Source organism: Leptonychotes weddellii, chromosome 5, assembly GCF_054177405.1.
Source record: "Leptonychotes weddellii isolate Sample4059 chromosome 5, ASM5417740v2, whole genome shotgun sequence".
In the NCBI taxonomy this organism is placed as follows: domain Eukaryota; kingdom Metazoa; phylum Chordata; class Mammalia; order Carnivora; family Phocidae; genus Leptonychotes; species Leptonychotes weddellii.
Window position 1 is genome coordinate 22,172,523 of NC_138373.1, and position 24,630 is coordinate 22,197,152.

General features: G+C 45.3%; 1 protein-coding gene and 1 pseudogene across 8 annotated transcripts in view; both read right to left on the reverse strand.

The window, feature by feature from the left end:
• VPS35L (VPS35 endosomal protein sorting factor like) overlaps positions 1–24,630 on the reverse strand; it is a 102,150-nt gene that overhangs the window by 61,747 nt on the left and 15,773 nt on the right. For 6 of the 8 annotated variants that reach the window (XM_081819923.1, XM_081819926.1, XM_081819924.1 and 3 more), the window contains 8 exons: positions 24,440–24,524; positions 18,123–18,182; positions 13,254–13,331; positions 12,280–12,376; positions 11,514–11,561; positions 10,050–10,143; positions 5,751–5,828; positions 5,138–5,260 (listed from right to left, as the gene is read on the reverse strand). In XM_081819923.1, coding sequence (XP_081676049.1) covers positions 5,138–5,260; positions 5,751–5,828; positions 10,050–10,143; positions 11,514–11,561; positions 12,280–12,376; positions 13,254–13,331; positions 18,123–18,182; positions 24,440–24,524 — 663 coding nt within the window. The remainder of the gene's footprint in view (positions 1–5,137; positions 5,261–5,750; positions 5,829–10,049; positions 10,144–11,513; positions 11,562–12,279; positions 12,377–13,253; positions 13,332–18,122; positions 18,183–24,439; positions 24,525–24,630) is intronic. The other 2 variants (XM_081819925.1, XM_081819929.1) reach the window with 2 other exon arrangements.
• LOC115944510 (U4 spliceosomal RNA) lies at positions 16,750–16,882 on the reverse strand (annotated as a pseudogene).

Here is a 24,630-nt window from a genome sequence, read left to right on the forward strand (position 1 = left end):
CTTTTTTTCCTAATTCAAAAGAACGAAAATGATACACCTATACGCATCAGAGGGATTCAGCAATGGCTAAGGCTAGTCTTAGATTGGCATTACCAGCCTCACATTTTAGAATATTTATTTATTTATTTATTTTAAAGATTTTATTTATTTAAGAGACAAAGATAGTGAGAGCACGAGCTGGGGGAAATGGACAAACAGACTCCCCACTGAGTAGAGAGCCCGATGCGGGGCTCCATCCCAGGACCCCGGGATCATGACCTGAGCCAAAGTCAGATGCTTAACTGACTGAGCCACCCAGGTGCCACACATTTTAGAATATTTAAAGTGCAACTTATAGTTTGCCCATTAGGTAACAGTCCCATGAGTCGATTTGTTAGGGCCTTTAAGTCCCTCCTTAAGTATAACCACTAACAAGAGTTATCTAGAAAGAAAGAGTTGAGGAGTTTAGAGAATACATCTGCTGGGTTCACAGTTACCGCCAACATGGCTACATGGCTTTGACTCTTTCCAGTTGTGTGACCTTAGCAAGTTGTGAGCCTTAGGTGCCTCATCTATAAAATGGGGATGACAATGATACCTAGCCTAGGGAAGCTGAGAATGAAGTAAGGTGGCCCAACTAAAGGAACTAAAACAGGGCTTGGCCCCCAGTGAGCCTCAGAAAGAGGTGACTGTGTGGAGGGCTCTAAAGCTTAGCATCTCTGACTCACCTCCCTCCTCCATTCCTCACACCCAACAAACCCGATGCTGACATCACTTCCTGATGTGACTGAGGGTCAGAGAACTTCCTTAACAACAGGTATTCATTTTAACATTAAGTGAGGGAAAAGCACCATAAAATTACGCATACAAAAATCCTCATCTATAAAACAAAAGTACAGAGCGAAAGCCAGAGTGGACAGAGAAATATTAATACGAAAACCTATCAAAATGTTAATATAGCAGGATTTTAGGTGGCTGTTTTTTGCCTTTTCACTCTTCTATCTTTTCTAAATATGAATACATTTTTTAAATTTGTTTATTTTAAAGAGGGAGGGAGAGAGAGGGAAAGAGGGAGAGAGCGAGAGAGACTGAGCACGTGAGCAGGGGGAGGGGCAGAGGAAGAGGGAGAATCCCAAGCAGACTTCCCACCGAGCACAGAGCCCAATGGGGGCAATCCCAGGACCCCAAGATCATGACCTGAGCTGAAATCAAGAGTCGGATGCTCAACCCACTGAGCCACCCAGGCGCCCCTGAGTATGTATTTTTATTAATAAATGTTTTCTGATTAGGAAATTCTCTCCTTTCCATTCTGTCTCATTTTTTTCCCACAGCTACCAACTCTTCTCCTTTTTCTGATCTGTCTCCTTCTGCCAGTTTGATCTTCAAGTACTGCTTGTTTCAAATCGTTCTCCTGATCAAAAATCTCCAAGAGCTGCCTGATCTCCACCACGTTATGTTCAACAACCTCTGTAGGCTGTTCCACACCAGCCAGCCTAACTTCTCACTCTCCTCCAGTAAGGCTGGTCTCCTTATTATGCCTCTTACTTGCCTCAGTCCTTTCCCTTGGCCCTCCCTCCCCCCTCCCCCACCCCGACCCCTGCTTATTTCCGGACTTTCAAGTCAACCCAGACCCCATCTGCTTCAGTGAGTCCAAACATAAGGATGGCAGCCACCCCGTTTGCCTGCTGCCCCCATCCCTTGGCCACGCACAGATGGACAGTATCACAGTCACTCCATGACAGTCCTTCAAGGAAGCTTCTTTCGGGCACCTGGGTGGCTCAGTTGGTTAAGCGACTGCCTTCGGCTCAGGTCATGATCCTGGAGTCCCGGGATCGAGTCCCACATCGGGGTCCCGGCTCAGCGGGGAGCCTGCTTCTCCCTCTGACCCTCCCCCCTCTAATGCTCACTCTCTCTCTCATTCTCTCTCAAATAAATAAATAAAATCTTTAAAAAAAAAAAAATACTATTTAAAAAAAAAAAAAGGAAGCTTCTTTCATTAGCCCCATTTTACAGCTGGTAAAAGATGTCAAGTAGCCCAAGGCAACACAGCCACAGTCTGAACCCAGGTCTGCCCAACTGCCCACCCCGGCCTCTACTAGTACACCTGCCTCTTCACTCACCCAACATTTACAACCTGCACCTCTCGGGCTTAGTAAAGGACCACACGGGATTCCCTGTCAGACGAGACTCACCACTCATGTCCAGGACCAGGCCTTCTTCCTTCTACACCTTCCATGCCACCCCCAACAAACGAAAAGCTGCTGAAATGCTGAGAAGCTTACCAAGGGATCTGTTTTCACCACCCAAAACCAGATCTTGTGATATGGTTACCTTCTTCCTGTGCAGGATGTGCCTGAAATTCAGGGCATAAATCCATTTTTTACTTATTATCATTTTATTTTAGTTGTATAAGGGGGAAAGAAAAAATCCTGTCTTCAAACAACAACAACAAAGCCTTTCTGAATAATCACTCCCTGATTTTTTTTTTCCCTGGGGATTTGGGATTTCAATTTCAATCTGAAATTTCCTATGACAGATATTCGCAGCTGAAGGCTTTTCTCCTTTCCCCTCATCTTGCCTGCCTGTCCTGTATATTAACAGCGGCCGTAGCCAGACAGACAATCCCCTGCTTTGGAGGCACAGCCTAACTCCCCAAGTGACACATCCCAGCCACTCAGAGAGTTTTTAGGCATCAGACACACCCATTTTCAACACCACCTTCTACCCAGACATTGATTCCTCTGCATTTTGAAAATTAACATTTTTTTAATGAGACGCTGCAAGTTCCTTATTTAAGTGCCCCAAGAATCAGAGTTTATTATTATTCAGGTGACCTAATTTTTTTAATCACTTCTTCTGGCTCAGTAATGATTTCCTAGAGTTTTACTCCCCGGGAAAGCTCTATTCCCAGCTTCTGCCATCCTTTGAGATTACTGGTGCTTAAAATAAAAGGAAGAATGCCTTATGACAGGTACCTTTTGTTTTAATCCAATTTGGCCTTTTGTTAGGGAGAAAAAAACCTAAGTGTTCCCATTTTCAAACATGTCAATCCTGCTCCTATGTTTCAGTCACTCAGCTGAACAGGTCGGGAGGCTCTTTCAACACTCAAGCTCGTGCCCCTTTTCCCCAGGAGCCTGGGCCACCATATGGTTGCTGAGACTCTTGAAGACCTTCCAATCTTCCATTCATATTGACTTGATTTAAAATCAACTTAATGGTTAAAAAAAAAAAAAAAAGTCACCTGAAATATAAGATGCTCCTCTTTTTCCCCTCATACTTTAGGATTTGGGAAAATTAAAATGTAAGGAAAGCATCACATTCGGTCGGAAAGTTAGAAGCCACCGGAGGCCAAGAAACCTAAGTTAAGATGATGCAAAATCTCACCTTCCAGTGATATTTTGACATACCTCCTCCCCAGTTCTCGCACGCAGATATAAAAATCATGTTTGCGATCCCGACAACACAACAAACACCCCAGTACTATGTGTGGGGCACTCCACCAAGCAACGCAAACGGATCGTCCTACACGACCCGTGCAAAAAAACAAGAACTAAAGCTCCCATTTCACAGATGAAGAAAAAAGGCTCAGAGTGGTTAGGGACTTGGCTGTGCCTCTGTCCCGACAGCTGTAAGCAATAGATCTGGGAATCAAACCCAGGCATTCCGACTCCAGGGCCCACACCTGAACACTAGGCCACGCTACCACTGAGGACACACACAGCAAGGTGTGTAACCTCCTTTTGTGACTCACCAATTATTGTGAGCACCCTTAGGTCCGTATGCACATCGTGGTCCTCCATCATTGTAAGTGGACCCCGTCACATTCCACTGAATCTATAAGGATTCCACAATCTACCCAATCCCCTTGTGATGGCTGTTTCTGATGCTGGGCCAGCCCGAACAACCCACACATCTGTATGTACGTGTGTGCACGTGCATCTTTACGTACTTGTCCAATTATGTCTACGTGATATTCTTTTTTTTTTTTTAAGATTTTATTTATTTATTTGAGAGAGAGAGCACATGAGCAGAGGCAGACGGAGAAGCAGGCCTCCCGCCCGCAGAGCAAGAAGCCCGACGTGGGGCTCAATCCCAAGACCCCGGGATCATGACCTGAGCCGAAGGCAGACGCTCCACCGACTGAGCCACCCAGGCGCCCCTCTACATGATATTCTTAAAAGTGGGAGTGCTTAGTCAAAGTCATGTCCTTTTTTCTCTTTCTTTAGGGTGTCAATATGTTTACAGCCTCTGGGAAAAGGCAGGCGTACCTGAATTTTGCTCTGCACTATGCATCCTTGTTTTGTAGCAAGACCCCCTCCCCTCCTCCCCAAAGGATAAATTCTGAACCATCTGTTGAAGAAGCTTCATCTATCATGGTGGTTATTATGCCAACTGGAACCGATGTTCTACTTCTCAGTCTTGGGTAAGAAAAAAGTATTTCTGCTATGATTCCAACTGTAGTTTAATTCCTAACAATGCTTCTATTAGACCAAAAAAAAAAAAGAGGGTTTAGTCAGTTAAGTGTCTCCCTTCAGGTCAGGTCATGATCTCAGGGTCCTAGGATTGAGCCCTGCACTGGGGCTCCCCGCTTAGCCGGGAGTCTGCTTCTCCCTCTCCCTCCGCTTATTCTCTCTCTCTCTCAAATAAATAATAAAATCTTAAAAAAAAACAGAACAAAAAAAAAATCTTATCAACACAATCACACACCTGAGTTTCACTTTCCCTCTGTAAAATAGGGCAACTATTATCCGCTCTCCCGACTTCTTAGATTATCACGAACCCCAAAAGGGGTCCTGAAGGTTAGTGAAGAGGTGATGAAACCCACCAGCCCTGGAGCCACACTGCACAGCGTATGCCCAGTCACCACCACCTTCGAGCTCCGTGACCTGTCAGAGGTGTCTGTCTGCCCTGGCTGAGCCTCCCTCCAGCACTGGTAACAAAACAATCTAAGAGAAGCACTGTGCATAGCACCAGCCACCACAGTGAGTCCTGTGGATCGGGTGGCTAGCATCGGTATGGTTGTCGCTGTTACAGAAAGACCCTGTTGACGTGACCTGGCACATAGATGGAGAGGTCATTACGACACAATATGGAAGAGCGCGGAGCCCCAGCATTTCTCCTCCGTGTGAACTTCACGCTGACGCCACGCTGCAGTTACCTCGGGGGCATGGTAGGAGATGCACTGGAAGATCCAGTCCATAGCAGGCGAGTACAAGGGCAGGTAGGATGGCAGCTCCACTCCCTGGACCACCAGCTGGTTCTGGACCGTATCCCCATGAATCTACAGGAGATCAAATAAACACTCAGAAAAGGAAGGGAATAATAATAAACGAAGAGCATGTAACTCGCAGACTGTGCATACTTGTAAGCATTTGGATGGCCCCGAGAGAAATAGCCTGGTTTCTCAGTTTTTTTTTTTTTTTAAACTAGAAAAAACACACAGAAAGTTTCCCATGTCCCCAGGCTGAGCTGTTTTGGGAATGTGCGCTGTGCAAAGAAATAACCTGATAAAAATGGAGCCCGCAGATGTGAGGAAGAAAGGCTGATCAACCGGAGACATTTCCTGTTAACACATGCATATTAATTCTCTCTGCTTTTTCAGTACAATCAACACATTTTAATTGTCTGTAACAGACTCGAGTGTAATTTTCGAGGGTTTACACATTTAAAGGGCTTTAAGGCAATCTCAACTTGGAAATCCAACTGGGTTTTGTGAATTCACGATTGTGTAATTGTTATGTCAATGAGCTGTTCTGCCAGTGTTCTCTTACCTGTTTGAATGTGAGGAGGAAGTCAAAAAAGTTCTTATTCAGGCTTTCTTTGAGATGTGGAGCCACTTCCATTCCCACCTGGAGCCAAACAAAATAAACTACCTTGACTATGGAAAAACAGGTTGCAAAGAATATATACGGTAGGATGTCGTTGCTATAAATTAAAAACATACATGGAAATAAACGTAGGCACAGAGAAGTCCCGAAAGTTTTTATTCTTTTTCCTTATCTGTTTTCTTATTCAAGAAGCATAGATGCTTCTACAAGAAAAACCACAGAAGCTATTTTTAATGAAAAAAAAAAAAGGCAACATTTGCAGTAATCATCTTTGCAATTTCCCAAAGGTAATGAACGTATTTCTCAACAGATAACCAAGAGAACAAATCAATATGGCACAAAGGAAGAATGTACTTTTTTTTTTTTTTAAAGATTTTATTTATTTATTTGAGAGAGAGAATGAGAGAGAGTACATGAGAGGGGGGAGGGTCAGAGGGAGAAGCAGACTCCCTGCCGAGCAGGGAGCCTGATGCAGGACTCGATCCAGGGACTCCAGGATCATGACCTGAGCCGAAGGCAGTCGCTTAACCAACTGAGCCACCCAGGTGCCCCAGGAAGAATGTACTCTTAAGACTGTGTATACAGGGGGCGCCTGGGTGGCTCAGTCATTAAGCGTCTGCCTTCGGCTCAGGTCATGATCCCAGCGTCCTGGGATCGAGCCCCGCATCGGGCTCCCTGCTCCGCGGGAAGCCTGCTTCTCCCTCTCCCACTCCCCCTGCTTGTGTTCCCTCCTCGCTGTCTCTCTCTGTCAAATAAGTAAAAAATAAAATCTTAAAAAAAAAAAAGATTGTGTATACAGTATTCTCTTGCTGTCAAAAAAAAATGATAAACACACATGTGGCTGCACTTTTATTAAATGAAGCAAAAAACACTCTGATACAGAAGAGAGTCAGCTGGGACTTCACTGTTGCATTGTTAAAATATACAGATTCATTCTTCGCTGGGCAGTCATGGAAGCAGACAAGTTTTTAATGTATTTTAAGCAATTTTATACAATACGAGCATGAAGCGTAACAATGCTATAACCCACTTGCTCCCGCATTCATTGTTTAAAAAACAGACTGTAACATTGCCAGCCGAAAAAAACGTGCTAATCCTAGAGAAGGCAGCCAGAGCCCTGAGGCTGGATGGAAAAATGAAGGTATGAGCTATGGAGGGGAGTTCATGTGTTTCATGTGTTCAAAACAAAACAAAAGCATCATGTTCTTTAAACTGAGCCCCTCAGACCTCAATTCCAAGTTGCTGCTTTAGCACAAAAACAACTTTGTAGGAGAAGGTGCTTCTCTGGGACCCGATTTCTTCAAATGGGGACAGATTTCTGCCACTCACCTCCCCCTACTTGAGGTCATGAAGATTAACGATAATGATGTTTTTTTACACACTGTGAAGAATTCCTTTGAGAAGAATTATGCGAGATCCATTGGGGCGCTAAATTCCAAGGGCAGCTCCATGGCTGTTGAGGATGTTTTCAAGGACAAGCAGTAGATTAAAAAAAAAAAACAAAACTAACAACAAATGTCAGAACACAGTTCTACTGTGTTCTATTGTCTTTCCTTCCACTTAATCATATCGTAGAAGAGACAATAATTATCTGTTAGGTGACAGCAAAGGAAGGCCCAGTGGACAAGCAATGGTGATGAGCTGAAGAGGCCGTGACTTAACAGAGGAGTTAATCATACTTTCCTTTAATAAACAGCTTCGAGCTCCCCCCACGCCCTGCCCACTCACTGCTTTTCTGTGTTTTATTTCTTTCTTTCCATCAAGACAAAGGAGCAGCTTGGAAATCCGCTTGGGTCTAAAAGATTTCTACCCAGAGTAGCAAGGGTAGTAGCTCATGATTTCCATCTGCTGTTTCCGCCTGCCTGGCATGCATTTCCTATTTCTGGTATCAGCAAGTTGGATTTGTATTTGGGGAAGCACACCTCCCTCTCAGACCATGAGGTCTGTGGAGGAGCCGGATCCACCCTACCCTGAGGTCCAGGAGTGGGCACACGACCCAGGCCTGTTCAGTGGGCATATCGCATCCCATGGCCACAGTCTATATGGATGGGCAAGTAACCCAAAATGGCTCATTGAGAGCCTAAGACTCTGGCTGGCACTTCTAAGGTTCTCCTTCCACTGGGGTTCAGTTAGGAGGATGGGAGCCTGGGGCTGCTGAATAAGCCACAGAATGAAGTCAACACAGAGGAGAGCTGAGCTGAATGACGGAGGAGAGCACAGTTCTTGACAACACTCTGAAGACCCTGGATCTAGCCATGCCTGCACTACCCCTAGATTCTTTAGACACACAAGCCAATAACCCTCCTTTTTGCTTAAAATAGTATGAACTGAGTTTTTGCCGCTTGCAACTAAAAGAATGCTCAGACTGTCTCATTCTTTCATGTCAAGAGACTTAGTAGCTACCCAACCCGGGCAATTGATGCAAAGCCTGGGTTGACAAAAATGATTTCCAGAGACAGACTGCATTTTATCACCAGTCTTCTTGGGATGGGTTCATTGCCACCCAAGTTTAAAGTTACCATGTGCCATTTTATACGCCAGAAACAGGATCTTTTCCCTAACCTATGCGACTTACTTCCAACTTTACAACTGAACAGGTCTGCAAAGAATGCACATTTCCACCTTTCTGATTTCTCTTCAATAACCAGAATCAACCTCATTAATACACACAATGACTCTAAGTCTTTTATTACTCTATTATCCAACTGGGGAGTCGAATAATGTGCTATGTCCGATGAGGGGAAAGGCTGTGGAACAGAAATATGCAAATGACAATATCCTTGCATCTCCCCCACAGGACCCAACAGTGTTCTGCACACAGTAGGCCCTTAGCAAACACGGACCCAGGAGGAGTATTCATGCTTCAATATATTCCAAAGCTGAAGCTCTAGGAAACATACCTGATATTCCTGTATGAAAAAACCCACCCCAAGTTTCAAGCAGATGGCAGGGCCTAAACACTCTGGCCTCTGTTACCAACAGGGACTAGGTTGCCCTCAAGTGAAAAGGTTTTTCTTTCCTTCCTGGTATCAGGGAACAGACCTATAAAAAGTGTCCTTCAGGGGCGCCTGGGTGGCTCAGATGGTTGGGTGTCTGCCTTCGGCTCAGGTCGTGATCCCGGGGTCCTGGGATCGAGCCCCACATCGAGCCCCACATCGGGCTCCTGGCTCAGCGGGGAGTCTGCTTCTTCCTCTCCCTCTGCCTCTCCCACTGCTCGTGCTTCCTCTCTCTCTGTATCTGTGTCTCTCAAATGAATAAATAAAATCTTTAAAAAAAAAAAAAGTGTCCTTCATAAGGATGTTTGCTATTCACTCTGAGGGTGCTGACTCTCTGATTTCTTTGTGACATTGACACCATAGGGCTTCTGTCACTTGCTAGATGTCACGTAAAGTCAATCAAAGGCTACCGGTTCTCGCCTTCTGATTTACAAATATGAATGATCACTGGCAAGGGCTGGGGGAGGCCCTGTAGCTTTGTCCTCAAGGAAGTCTGCAGTTCATCAGAACCCTACAAAACAGGGGCATTAAGCCCTCCTTTGAGGTGAAGAATGCTGACGGGACTAGCAAGGACGACTTCCAGGGCAAAGACCCCATGGGAGCTGAAGAAGAATTAACCAGAAACTCTCCATGGGTTGCATTTTTCATAAATGAAAAAGTTTGAAATAGAAGCTTCATGGTGCTTTGAGAGAGAAAAAGGCTAAGTGATCTACAACCAGGGCCACCTCCCCAGTCTGAGCAGCTAGAAAGGCCAGGAGCCCTCCGTGGCTGGGCTGCACGGACCCCGACACCTGTCACTGCAAGCAGCACCTCGCCCTGCCCGACAGCCCCCACCAACTCGCACCCTGCGCCAACTCTTGAATGCAGGGACAGAGAAACTAATAAAACAACCCGATCCAAGACAAAAGGAAAGCCGATTTCGAGTCAATGAAAAGCAGCCTATCAGCCAAGAGGCCTTGGGAGCCTCCCTCCCAGCAAGAACTGGAGAAACAATTAATTCTGAAAACCAGTTCATTTGCATGAAGATGACCTTAGACGCCCCCTAATTAGAGTGATGGTAAGTGGGCCTACTTTAAAATTAATTTTTAGAAGAAATCCTACAGCTCTGCTTTCCGTGGAAGAGCCGTATTCTAAAATTAGCAGCTAATGAAGTCCTTCTTGTAGTGACTTGTGAGGTGCCAGGCAGGAGAAGCCTAGGTGAAGGAGACGGGCGTCTGTGAGCGCACGGGGACCCGACACCACCTACCCGGCACAGATAGGCTCTGGCATACACGGACACGAGCGGGTCTCCGATCCCGCGAATCATGCACGTCAGCCGGGGCAGACATTCTGAAATCCCCCTGTTAGGAACGAAAAGAAGGCGGCATTACACCCGATGTGAGCACTCTCTGTTCTTTTATTTTTAACATGAAGATAAAGCTACACTTCCTCAATGTAGGGGGGCGCAAAAAGAATCAAGGTTCAGAGACAAACCAAGGCCAAAGTTGGCATTTTTCTAAGGCAATGTAACAAAAGTCTTTCTCTCTGGACACAATTCACTCATTGAGTGGCTTCTATCATCTTTACCATTTGCACGGTGCTGGGGTCTAACCTTTCCTTTTTTGCCCATTTGAGGTCATATTTATTTTATTGGTTTAACAGGTTTTGTCCCCCAGTTATTTTCCATCTGCTGATCACTCCTTGATCTTCTCAATGTTCTTGCCGTGTCTATATTCTTTTGGCACTGACTTACTGTCCTCTGCCCCACTCCTTCCTGGCACCCAACTCCTGGCACCTCAGGCTGGCATCAGCGATCTCCCATCAATGTGAACTGTGACTGATTTATTTCTCCTGCAACATGGGACTTGCCTCTGCCTCAGGCATTATCCTTCCCAAATGGTGAGGCAAAATAATTTCTTTTCGGGGCATTAAGAAACAATTAATTCTGAAAACCAGTTCATATTATCCCTAAAAAATACCCCAGACACCCTTAGATCCAAATCAAGTATATTTGGTACACATTCTAAACCCAATAAAACGACTTCACTATGAAGCACCAGGAGTTGGCCCCTGGCTTCAGGGAGTTTATTATCTACAGGCTATTCAACATGACCTAGCGTTTTGTTGGCTCTGCAGAAAACAGATCTGGTTTCTCCCAGCCCTGGAAACTATTCTCAAAACAAGGCCCAAGAGTAGCATGGGGCTCAGGGGCAAAGGCTTTTGCTTCTGACAGCATCTTCATCACCATCTTCAGCAGCATCAGCAAATACTGAACACAGGCCCACTGGGTGGCAGGCAGTGCTCTCGACAAACCCTCACCAACCTCTTTTTATGGCCTCGTTCACAGAAGAGGAAACTGAGGGTCAGAGATGCTTCATAACTTGCCAAGACCACACAGTTACTAAAGGCAAAGCGAGGATTCTTCCATGAACCACTCAACCACCTTCTCCTAGCTTGAGTTTTCTTCTCCATCAAATAGGAATTATAATGGTATCTCTACCTAATCAAGTTTCCGCTTAGATCAGAGGAGAAAATGCACAGAAGGTGCTTAGCACCAGATCTGCTACATGCTACGTACCCCAATGAATGATAGCTATCACACTGCCGTGTCTGTATGTGTGTGTGTGTGTGTGTGTGTGTGTGTGTGTGTGTGTGTGTGTGTGAGAGAGAGAGAGAGAGAGAGAGATTTCTTGAAAATGTTACGGTTCTAGACATTGAAGAAGAGTCTTACGTTTTGGAGAGGAACTTGTTACACTTCAGGATGGATGCTTCCACATAACTACAAAAACATCCTGTTAAGGAAGACATTTTCCAGATGGCCTGTTCCCTATGGCAAAGAGACGAGACCACTCACGAGCAGAACTTAGCATGACTTCCGGACACGGAACCACAATGGCTCTCACCAGCCCAGAGAATTGCATTAGCTAACAGCCCATGGTTTCCATAGTTGGTTTTCAAGATTTCATACTTATTTAAAATACATTTTGGGAAAAAAATACATGCTGATTCACAGTTGCTTGCTGAAGTTTAAACTGTGTTTTGAGCATTTCCCATCGAGGCTTTATGGGGAAAGAATGAACTTTAGATAACCAAGATTCATTTGTGTATAAGTCAAACTCTCTGTTCTCCAAAACTGGCATCTGTGCAGAGAAGCCTGACCCTGCTCCTTTCAAGTTTTTGGAACCAGAGAAAACACATAAAAATGAAGCATTTTAATTGAGAGAATTAATGTGGGAATGTTCCTCTAGGAAACAAAAGTCTGGTACATGGCATCATATTCAAAGAAAGAAAACAGAACACTATTTGGGGAGAGAGGAGTCCAAAGGCTTTGACAATGCGGCTGGCTCTGGATTTTCAAGCTAGCAACCGTAACAGGACCAAATTTTCAACAGGAATTTCAGGGCATCCCATCACATGGCTTCCATTAATGGTGCAACTCTTTCAGCCTATCTTTAAAATCATCAGACCAAAAAAAAAAAAAAAAAAAAAAAGGATACAATCTTGGAATGAGTTCCCTGATGGAAGCAATCTTGAAAAACCAATTTAAGCATGTTTCTTTGGCCGTGTCATTTACATTCTCTGGAGAGAAGTGATCTGAAATACAAAAACAATACCCATCAGGATCTGTTACAGCTGCTACAGGTCCTGAGATAGGAGAACGTTACAATGGACAAGAAGGGGTGGCCTCCCCAATTCTTCTAGGTCTTTCCTTCCAAGTATTAATATTATTAGGAAACAACTGGTGACAGTGAAAGCTTACATACGAGGCTTTCCAAGTGCTGCTCAGAGTGCTTTATAGACATCAAGTCACCTCACCCCCACAACATCCCTCCACAGTACATACTTTTTTTTTTAATTTTATTTATTTATTAGAGAGAGAGAGAGAGTGGACGAGAGAGAGCATGAGCGGGGGGGGGGACAGGGAGGGGCAGAGGGAAAAGGAGAGGGAGGAGCAGACTCCCTGCTGAGTGGGCAGCTCAACGCAGGGCTCAATTCCAGGACCCTGAGATCGTGACCTGAGCTCTACTTTACTCTGACAGATGCAGAGACCAAGGCACAGAGATAGTTAGGACACACAGCAAGCAAAGGTCAGAGCTGCGATTCAACCCAGCTGGACATGATGCTGGAACCAGAATCACCGACCTTGAATTGTGAGAGCAACAGGACAGAAGTCAGGATCCCTGGCCCTAGGCTGGCTGCCCCACCAGCCCTGACCTTTTCATTGTTATTCTGAGTTTTCTGGCCCTGGCACCCAAGCCTGGTCTTGACAGCCATCTTAATAAGGAATGGAAGAGCATATGGAACAATGAGAACAACAATCAACACCCCCCCCCCAAACTCATCACCAACAAGGCCATTGTGGAACTCTCGCATAGAAATGATTTCTTCTAAATCATTTCCACATATTAGATTCCCACCCCACCGATGGATGTGCTTTATACGTCTGGCATTCAATCACAAAGCAGGGCACCTGACTGGCTCAGTCGGTAGAGCATGCAACTCTTGATTGCAGGGTCATGAGTTCGAGCCCCACGTGTGGCACAGTTTACTTAAAATTAAAAAAAAAAATCAAAAAGGGAGAAGTTAATCGCTTTAGAAAACAACAAACGAATTCTAGCTTGCTGTCCTCATCTTTGTTGTGCACAGAGTCCTTTTTCATCCCTGATTCTGCTTTCTGCAACTTGGTGGCACACAATTAAGGTGATCGAAATTCCAAAGCAATCAGCAAAAAGATAAACCTCCAGGTACTTCCTAGCAAAGAACAGTCACTAATCACAATTGCAGATATTTTGGAATTGCAATCTCAAGTATTTATCTATTTTTGGATGTTATGGAATGCGCTTCATTCATTCAAGAACTATTCACTTGCCAGTTCCAAAGGAAGGGAAACTACCATTTCCCATTTCCTGCCCTAAACCCGTGCACTTAAAAGTAATTTTTTTTCCCCCAAGTTCCAAGAGATCCAGACAGGAAAAGATAAGGGTTATTCTTAAATTCATTTGTCAATCGTGCCTTGTGGAAAAAGGACGGGTGGGATTAATTTCCCTTCATAGGACTGAATCATGGGACCTGAAACCCAAAAGCAAAAATAAGTCTCTGAGATCATCTAATAAAACTCCTCACTCTACCAATGAGGGAATGGAGATTCACAAGAGAGCTGGCATCACTGTAAGCTATAACCCACCAGTCCTGACAAGAGCCTTATCTGGTGAAGCCCATGGTTGGACGTGGGAGACCCCGGGGACACAGAAAGGCAAGCTGTCCTGGGTGTCCACATCGCCTGCAAGCTATACAATAACCTGCACATGCCAATACAAACGCTTCAGGCTTTCCTTCCAGCTCAAGAGATCATTTAAGAGAAAACCATGTTAAGGGAGGACTTTAAAATCCTGTAGCAAAGTGGGGCGCCTGGCTGACTCGGTCAGTAGAGCATGCAACTCTTCATCTTGGGGTCGTGAGTTGAAGCCCCATGATGGGCGTAGAGCTTACTCAAAAACTAAAAAATTAACTAATTAAAATCTTGTAGCAAAGTAAATCTTACATGCCTATGTAAGATATACTTCATTTGCTCAACACAAATGTTTTAAGAACCAACTAAAAGTAGTATTCTAGGCTCTGAAGAGATAATAATACACAAGACAGACCCTGTCCTCATGAAGCTTATATTCCAGCAGAGGGAAAAACATAATAAACAGCAAAAAGAATAAGCAAGCAAGCAAACAAATCAGGTAATATCCAGTAATAGCCAACACTATGAAAGATATAAAACTAAGTATTAGATTAGACAGTGACTTTGGGGGTGCATTTTCATTAGACAGGGTGGTCCCCGAAGACTCTGGCAGAGGTGGCATTTGAGCTGAGCCCTGAATTGCAAAAAGGAGCCAGCCATACTTAGATGTGAAGGAAATGTATTCCAGGAAGAGGAAACATCAAGTGCAAGGGTCCTGAGGTAGATATTACCTCTGGTCAAAGAAGAAAAAAAGCAAGCCAATGGGGTAAGCAGGAAGGAGAGAAGCAGGCACTGCACACCAAGTCATAGAGGGCTGTAGCCTTGGCAAGGAGCTGGAGAGTTCTTCTAGGTGCAACAGAAACTCCCTGAAGGGTTCTGGGCAGAGCAATGGCCTTACATGACATGATTTATACTTCAGCACTTAGGCTGCTTACACGGAGAATGAATTCAGAATGTGGAAATTAATTCGGAGACTTCAACGTAACAAAAAGCAAAGATTCTTCCTTCTATTCCCACTTATTTTTCTTTTATGGTGCTTCTTTTTTCAACCCTGAACTTCTGTGGATATTTTAGGAGGAGGGAGGAGACCAGTGAGTCTAGTTCTCTTTCCTCTGCCAAGTCTCTACCCTATGAGCGAGAGGTCTCTTTACATAACAGCGCATATAGAGATGTCATCTTGGTACACGCCTCAAAGGCTAGGTCAATTAAGGACACTGCTTATCCAGATGCAGCCTACATCAGCCACAGGGAAAAACCGAAGATGGGAATGCCCCCAGTTGACGACAACCGCATCACGACAAACCCAAGTTCTTTCTCCCAAGATGGAAATAAAGTTACTTTATCACTTAGAGTAGATGGTCTCTCCACACATAGGCTGGATTAAGAAATGGTAGGGAAAAACTACCACATACAGTAGTATGTACTTTCCATGACCCCAAAGGACACCGGTATCCTTCTAAACTCATAAAATAGGTATGCATGCCTCAGTTCAAATTCCTGAAGGTAAAGGGCTCAAAAATTAAATTCACCAGTCAGAACTTGATTCAACTGGAAAGAATGAGTACACATGCCACCAGATTCCTCTCTGTACATAATCTCTTTAGGCAGAATTCCACACAGTCAATTTCAAAAGCTTTCTTCATAATTATTGTTAAGAGACATCCCCCAAATCACTGACATTTTTGAGAGAAATTTGCCCTTTTCCCTCTCAGGTTCTTGGAACCAGAGAACACTACGTGCAGATGAAGATTTTCACTGAAAGAAAAAAAAAATTAAATTATTTTCAAGAAGAACAAAAGCCTGATTTGCATCGCTCAAGGTAAAAAAAAAAAAGGTATTTTGGGGAAGGAAGAGTTTCCGTGATCAAAGTGCTAATTAATAAATTTAGACAAGGCCTGGAAATGAATACGAAAATAGTCTTTTATCTTGAACTTTTATAGTTTAGATAGGAGGTTGTTAGTAATTTTTCCTTAACTGGCTCTAAAATACTATTTGTATCCTTAGTGAAAATTGGGAGGAAGGAAAATCATTGCAGTAGATATAATCTCAAAGGCCTCTGGGGGTTAGACAGGTAATAAATATTCTTATGTGGTTAGGTGTACAACAATATGAAGTAGCAGACTGTGTATTAAAAAGCATGTTAAAAAACGCTGTTGGAGGGGCGCCTGGGTGGCTCTTGATTTCGGCTCAGGTCACGATCTCAGGGTCATGAGATCAAGCCCCAAGTCAGGTTCTGTGCTCAGTGCGGAGTCTGCTTGAGATTCTCGTGCTCTCTCTCTCTCTCTCTCCCCCTCTTCCCCTCCCTCTGCCGCCCTCTCTAAAGTAAATAAATATTTTTGGGGAAAAATGCTGTTGTAGGGGCACCTGGCTGGTTCAGTCAGTGGAGCATGTGACTCTTGATCTTAGGGTTAGGAGTTCAAGACCCATATTGGGTGTAGAGATTACTTAAAAATAAAAAGAATACTGTTGTAGCCACAAAAAACACCTATTTGGGTTTAATTCTGCTTATAGATGAGCATTTACTGCTGCTTACTTGTATGGCACACAAGTTGGCAAGTTTAAATTAAATAGGTGCACCCAGACTTCCCAAATCCTTAAAGCTGACAGAGAAGGCCTTTGCACTCATGCTGGCCTCTGCCTACCTCTCCAGGCTCACTGCCTCCCAATCTTGAGATGCCTTAGAACACGCAAGGAGCGGTTAATAACATCACGGATGTGATGTGGTGTAGGGGAGGATCTAGAGCAGCACCAACCAACAGAAATACCACGTGAGCCACGTTCAAAGAGACTGAAACAAGTGAAATTTTAATTAGCGATAATTGCGCCTCGGATAAACCTCATTGGCTACGATACTGCCACTGTGCAAAGCTTAAAACAAGTGAAATTTTAATAAAATGCCTTATTTAACCCAATTCACCCAAAATGTCATTTCAACATGCAATCAATTTTAAAAATCATCGGTGAGATATTTCATAGTGTTTTGTTTCTATTAAGTCTCTGAATCCAATGTATTTTTATACACACAGCACACCCTCCATTTGGACTGGCCAGATCTCAAGTGCCCCACATGACCCACATTGGCCGCCATATTGGACGGCACAGATCCAGCTTAAGAGCAAGGCTCCCACTAGCTGGTGACAGGGCCGAAGGCAAGTCCTTGGCTCGTCCCCCATGGGTTTGCTCATCTGACGCCAGATGACTCTTCCAGCCCGAAAGGCCTGTGGAGTTCTGTCTCTGAGAAATAGCTGTATTAAATCGTTTTTAAAATAACAGATACAGAGATGGATGAAAGAATTAATGAATAAGTGAACAGGTCAATTATGGGTTATGGTCGCCGATGCCACCATTTGGCTGAGAACAGGAGCAGTGGGAGCAAGCTTGTTGTGGTAACTTGTATGGATGAGAATGTTTCCTTACAGCAGCTCTAGAAACTTGAAAGGAGGGACAAGAGGTAAGAGAAGCCGCTGCTGAGAGTTCCATGTTGTCAGACAAATCGTCACCATTTATGTTACAACAGACTCATAATCAAGCTGTCCCATTTTAACCCCCTGAGAATTTAAAATGGATTGGCAATAAATTTAATGCACACATCACTTAAGCACAGACTGTAAATGCAAGTATCTGTTATCGATTTCTTTGACATTGTTCTTTAGTATATATAAAGTTGGTTTCTGCTATTTGCTTCTCAGGAGAGAGATACAGGAAAAAAATGTCAGGCAGTGGAGGAATTTAAGTTGGTATAAAAGGTCAGCTGAATCTAAAACTAATGATGTAATGTATGGGGATTAACATAAGAATAAAAAAAATAAAAATAAAAAGTTTGAACTTAAAAAAAAAAAAAAAGGTCAGCTGAATCTAGTTGCAGTATCTTTTTATTTTCCTGGATTCCAAGTACTTGCCCAAATTCTTAGCCAGGCCATTTGAAAACCTTCTAATGTTTTTTTTAGAAAACTGAGACGATCAGAAATCTGCAAAGGTGTTTCTTCTACTTTTAACACACCAAAAACAAAATAAATCTTATACTGAGTCTCCATAAATCCTGACTTGATAGAAACCTTCTAATCACAACTCCAGGGCAGAACGAAACCAGTAGAACAGCTCTGACATTACCTGGTAAGACGCTGCGGTTATCCACACACATGGAGAAGATGCGCTCATACACGAGCTTTCCTGGGGAGAAAAGGACAGATGGTGTTAGCATCCCGCTCTTCAGGAGTGAACACTAAATAAACGTTTGTTAATTAGGGACAGAGCCGGCGTGGCCCAGAGCACTTTAACTTGTGATGGTATGCTGCCACCTAGTGGGACAAATTTAAGCCGCGTTTCTTTTGTTTCTGTTTTTAATAAAGCGCAGGGACTTTTACTTTCTGCGAGGCAGGGAAGTCATCCTTCTCCCCTTAGAGAGGGAAACTTAGGGCCAAGGGGACCTCAGGCACCTCCATTCACTCATCAGCGAATCATCCATGTTGTGCTTCTAAGCCAGAGGCTGCAGATGGGCAGCCTGTGGGTGGAATCCAGCCAGGGATCCATTTTGTTTGGCCCACAACACAAAGGCCCACAAAGTGCTTTAACATTTTTTTTTTAATTAGTTGCCAACAGGTTAAAAACTTTCGTTCATGTGAAAAACCCGATTTCCTGCTTCTTCACAAATGATATGCCAAAAATGGCCCATATCCCTACAGGATAAAAATGAGCTATGACAGGGGCGCCTGGTGGCTCAGTCGGTTAAGCATCTGCTTTCAGCTCAGGTCGTGATCCCAGGGTCCTGGGATGGAACCCGCATCGGGCTCCCTGCTCAGCGGGGAGCCTGCTTCTCCCTCTCCCTCTGCCTGCTGCTCCCCCTGCTTGTGCTCTCAAATAAATAAATCTTAGAAAAGTCTCTTTAAAAAAAAAAAAAAAATGAGCTACGACAAATTAGTAGCTGACTCTTCAAATGGCATATATACCACCCAGTTTGTCCCAGCTTCCACCAATGCTGTCTCTCAGCAACGGTCTGGGGCACTCATTTATGTGATCTGCCTGGTGCCCAGAAGCATCAAAATTTGAGATTCAACTAGCAAGTGCTAAAGGGTAGAAATTTGGGTCTGTTTTGCTCACGGATATATCCCCAGTGCTAAGATATATCCCACAGCACACCATGGTTTTTCCCCCATAACCCCATCATTTGGGGAAGCAAAGAAGCACACAACCGGTCCTCACATGGAAAAAGAGACAGGAAGTTCTAAGAACGTGAAGTCAAATGACTTCACCAAGAAATGACACAAGGCTAGGACGAAGCGCAAGAAGCCATCTAGGTGCCTCTCCCAGTGTGGACTACTTATGTTACAATCACATGAAGAAACCTGTTGAAAAGGCACATTCCTGGGGCCCACCTCAGAGCTAGTGAAAAACAGTATTTTGGAGGGTGAGGACTAGGAATATGAATTTTGAATAACCTTAGCTAGGGAATTCTTGTCTACACTCAAGCGTGAGGACCATGGATTTAGACAAGCACCACGGGTCTCGGAGCTAAAATTTGCCTTGGTCATGGGAATCTCTAAAAACAGTGACAAGCCCCCCCTCTTCCCTCTAAACCAGTGGTCCCCAACCTCGGCTAAACACTCGAAGCACCGGGGCGCCTGAAAATAGGCTGGTGTCTGTGTCTGTCCCCAAAGGTTCTGACAGAAATGATCTGGGGTCCAGCTTGACCATTGGGAGTGTTTTTAAAGCTCCCCAGGTGTGCAGCCGAGGATGAAAACCCCTGCTCTACACCATCAGTTCAACTGAGAAGCTCCCAGGAAGCCTCAGGGAATAAACCCCAGTTCTCAAAGCCACCTGCCTTTTTCCTCCTGGCCGGAAGTGCTTTCCTTACCTGCGGCCATGGGCTCCCGTGGCAGCCACATCTGGGGCCATGATGGGCCTCCTCTTGAGGACCACAGAACACAGCACTGGGACTGCATATAATTTTTACCGTGGACCATCACACAGCAAGCCATGCTGGTCACCTCTCACCTCCTATTGTACATAGACCAGACTTAAGAGCACAAAACGCCTTTACTTGCTCCACAAAAAGCCTGCCATCCCTCTAAAACCACAACGTGTATAGTGTACCTTCATATGCTAAGGGGCCTTCAACTACAAAATCATTTTTGGCCAAACGAGTTTGGTGAGTATTTTTTTTCCTCTGTTAGGTTAGTGGACAACAGTCTTGAGAAATAATACCTGATCCTAGATTTATTTCCTTTCCCGACTGTCTTACAAATCAAGAACACTAAAATAGATAAATAATTCTCTGAGCACTAACTTTGCACCAGGTACTTTCAAAGTTGCTTACATGATCCTGCCAGCAAACTCTTAGAAGAGGAAAAACGTTATATGCTTCCTATTCTCTTAAGTCCCTCCAGAAACCCCCAGAGGCAGGATCTATTATGCCCATTTTACAGGGGAAGAAACCAAGTGTTTCTTGGTCGGATGCACACGACTCTGGAACAGGACACACAGGCATGGGACGTGGGCCGAGAGACTCCAGAGCCCAGCTCTGTGCTCGGTGCCTTCCGTGAAATCCCCCTCGAAGTCCAGCATGCATCTTCCCATCTGCACATGCTCAGGGCCGTGTCCCACAACCCTGCCCAGCAAGATGCTCCCACCTTCGGTCAGTCCTGTCAACCACTAAACACCAGCCCGCCTACGGTCAAGCACCTCCCTACAGAGCACCATTAGGACGATGCACACAAGCTGCATCACGGCGCTCCAAACTTCCACCCAAGCAAGACAGACTCCCGCCCGTTTTGTGAAAGGTGAAAACATTTTGTTCCAGGCAAAGCACAACAGTCTCCTTGAGCACCTGCAGATGCAGGCTGCCTCACAATCCTGAGGAATACTAATCACAACAGGTCCTGACAAGGGCAGCCTATTTTCAGGTGCCCCGGGTGCTTCGAGTGTTTAGCCAAGGTTGGGGACCACTGGTTTAGAGGGAAGAGGGGGGCTTGTCACTGTTTTTAGAGATTCCCATGCCCAAGGCAAGTTTTAGCTCCGAGACCCATGGTGCTTGTCTAAATCCATGGTCCTCACGCTTGAGTGTAGACCACTGAGATGTGGAGGAAGGAAAATGACGTCGAAGGCCGGTACCTCATTTGAATGTTCGGTTTCAAAGAAAAAAAACATTTCTCTGATTCGAAATTTTAAAAAGGCTGTAGAAGGTATGAGGCAAGTTTCTCTCTGGCCCATCCCCATCCACCCCACGGCCCCCGCCGGCCTCTGAGGACTCCCACTGCTATTGAATTTCTTGGACATCCTTCTAAATGTTTCTCCAGGCAAATAAAAGGGAATGTGAACAAGTATTCTAATTTCTTCTCCTTTCTTACATAAAACAGAACATATTCTACAGCTGTTCTGCATCTTGATTTTTTCACGTGACGACATATATACCCCAGAGATCTCTCCACACCGGAACGCAGAGCACACCCTCACTCTTTCCTGTGGGCTTCCTATGCTCTGGGGTACAGATGGACCGTCATTTATTTAAATGGTCCCCTAGTGATGGCCACTTGGGTTGTTTCCAGGGTTCCGCTATCACAAATGGGATGAATTCCCAGAGGTGAAGTTGCCAGGGTCAAATGTACACACATTTGTAATTTTCATGGAGAGCAACATTCCCCCCGTGAGCCAAATACAAGAGAAACGAAACAGGTCTTTGACTACAGAGAAAACTCAGAATCCCAGCCCTGCCGCTCACTGCCCACCTTGCGACCCTGGGCGAGCTATTTACTTCTCTGTGCCTTGGGCCCCTCACCTGTGAAATGGAGTCATTAGAGACCCCACCTCACAGGCTGTGATGAAGACAACGTGATGTAATATCTCTAAAGCACCCAGAACAGAGTCAGGCCCAAGGACATTATTTGTTGAGGGTTTATCACTGCTTTTACCAATTCTCAGCCCAGCTAATCTCTGGGATAGGACAAAAACAGGCATGTGCATCATATCCCGGCTTGCCAAGGGAGGGGACTGGGATGCCGCCACCAGAGGCTGACGGGACGGCTGCCCAAAATTCTCACAAGGTTAATGTCCGGATCTGGCCAGGCTTGTAGGTTAGAAGCCAATCCATCGGCGTCCCCGTGTTAGTCTCACTCAGAATGCTGACTCATGCAGAAGAAACTTGCAGGAGGCAGGTTAGGGAAACCAGAAGGCTGGTGTGTTAACCCACCATGAGAAACAGAACTGTCAGGAGAACCAGACACAACCACCGACCTCTCTCCCTGACTGATGTCCTCGCTGCTGAAGGCAAGCTGCGCATGAGGACAAGTCAAGGCCCGAAGGGCGTATGACTGGGTATCTATTCTGAGAGCCTAACTCACGCATCCATTCTGCAAATCCATTCATCTTCTCCATCTCTGCCATCTCCCCGGCCTCCCACTTGTAGTGCTAGCCACGCTCCCTGACCCACCTCCGCCCGACAGTCTCAACAAGGAGCCAATAAAACTTAAATCATCACATCCCTGCTCGCCTTAACACTCCCAATGGTTCCTTATGTCCTCAGCGTAAAAGCCCAAGTCCCTCCAATGGCCCTCAAGGCCCACCAGGACCTCCAGCCATGTCAGCTGCTGAGCCACCACCCTGCACACCCCCTCCAGCCACCCCAGCCTCTTCAAACCTGCCAGGCACGCTCCTACCCCAGGGACTTTGCACCCGCTGTCCTCGGCCTAACATGGCTGCACTCTCCCTCCCCCAGAGAGCATGCAGCTCATCTCTCCTCTCCTTCAAGCACTTGCTCAAATAGCAACATCTCAGCAGGGCCTCTTGTGACCACCTTATCTAAAACCACAGTCTCCTCCACCCCTTACCCTCCTCTGTTTTGTTTTTTCCCTCCACAGTGCTGATCATCATCTAACATACAATTGGGTTTACTTACTTGTTTTGTAAATCCCCTTTTACCAGAACATAAGCCCCCAAAAGTGAGGATTTTTGTCTCTTCTTGCTGATACATCCTAGGAACTCAGCAGAGTGCCCGGGCCACCTGACCCTGATTGGCCATCACTCAGCCAGGCCATCTCTTCTTGGGGCCCAGTTAGCTCCCAACCCCCTTTCTTCTGGCAACATCACCACCTTTCTTCTGTGGGGTGACCCGGGCCTGGATAATCTGCTAATTCATCCCACCAGATACCACAAATAACTCAGAAACTGACTTGTGATCCAACCAGGCCAAAGAGACAGAATTCTGGGACTTTTTGTTGTAGGCTTGGAAGAAAGAAGCTCTTCCCTTGTCCTGGGACTACTGGCAGAAGAACTGATACAAGTGGAGAACAACTTGCAGAGTTTGAGAACGAGGAGACCCCAAGGACAAGTACCAGAAAATACCCACACACTGTTTGAGTTCCTGAATCCAGAAACTACTCCTGCACTTTTCAACATAAGCCAATAAATACCCGCTTTTCCCAAGATTAGTAGGAGTTAGACCTTTTTTATATCGTTTGTTCTAGCTAATACACTCAGACCCCAGTCTCCTGTGAAGCAAATGGGGGTCTCTGCTTGATATTTTGTTTTCTGCCATATTAGATCTTTCTATGGGCTTCAGATGAGACTTGCTGGGTTCGGAGTCCGCTGGTCCCTCCTTGGCAAGAAAGCAAACGTCTCTGTTCTGATCTGCTAGGTGTTGGGCTCTTAGAAGATGATTCTGTCTGCTAGTTCTTGGGGAGAACCTTGCCGCTGAACATCATATAGAGTTTAGAGGGCTGCATGGCTTGATGCTCTGGCCACTGATGACCACCAAAGAGCACAAAAGCCTCCTGTGTCTCCAGAGGGGCCCCAGGTTCTTCTCTTCAGTCTAGACCATTCTGCCTGATGGGGGGAGCATGGGACAAGGGGCAGCCGTGACATGGCAGGAAACCTCACAAGAGCGGTCGTAATCAGTCCAGGCAGGAGAGGACTGTGGCTTGGACTACAGTGTTCAGTGAAGACAGATAAAAACGGACAAAGTGGAGGGAGACCCAGGAGACCGAAGAACCTGGTGATGGACTGGACATGGGGCGCAGGGGAGAAGATTCTCACATTTCCAGCTTGGGCACAGGGCACATGGTCCTATCATTCCCTGGGACAGAAACCCACTGCAGGTGCTGGGAAGAGAGGCCAAGTTCGGTTCTGACAAAGTGAGTTCCAGGCACCGTGACATGTCAAGGGACGGGAGCTGGTTTAGACCAGATGTGTGCTCCCCAGCTCCCCCATGCTTCCCCTGCTTGCTTCACTAGCCTCTCAGAAGGTTAGAAAACAGGTCATTTAGGATTCTCTAAAAACGGCACCCTTGTTAATGAGCGGGGACAGGGCGGTCGTTTAGTCTCCCTCATGTTTCACCCAACTACTTAAACCACAACAGAAATTAAAGCAACACTACCACCCAACTTCTGGCAAAAAAAAAAGTATTTCCTAGATTGAAGATGAACAGGACTAGTACTTACCAAATGTATCAAGTATGTCGGTGATAAGGACAAATTTGCTTGGGTAGAACTGAATAACGCTTGTGTCTGAAAGAAGCTTTGAACACTAAAAAAAAAAAAAGAGAGAGAAGAGAAAAGGAAATTCACTGTCTCGTGTCTGACTTGGCTGCAATGCTCCAGGCCTGGAAAATTAATTTCTACAAACAAGCACT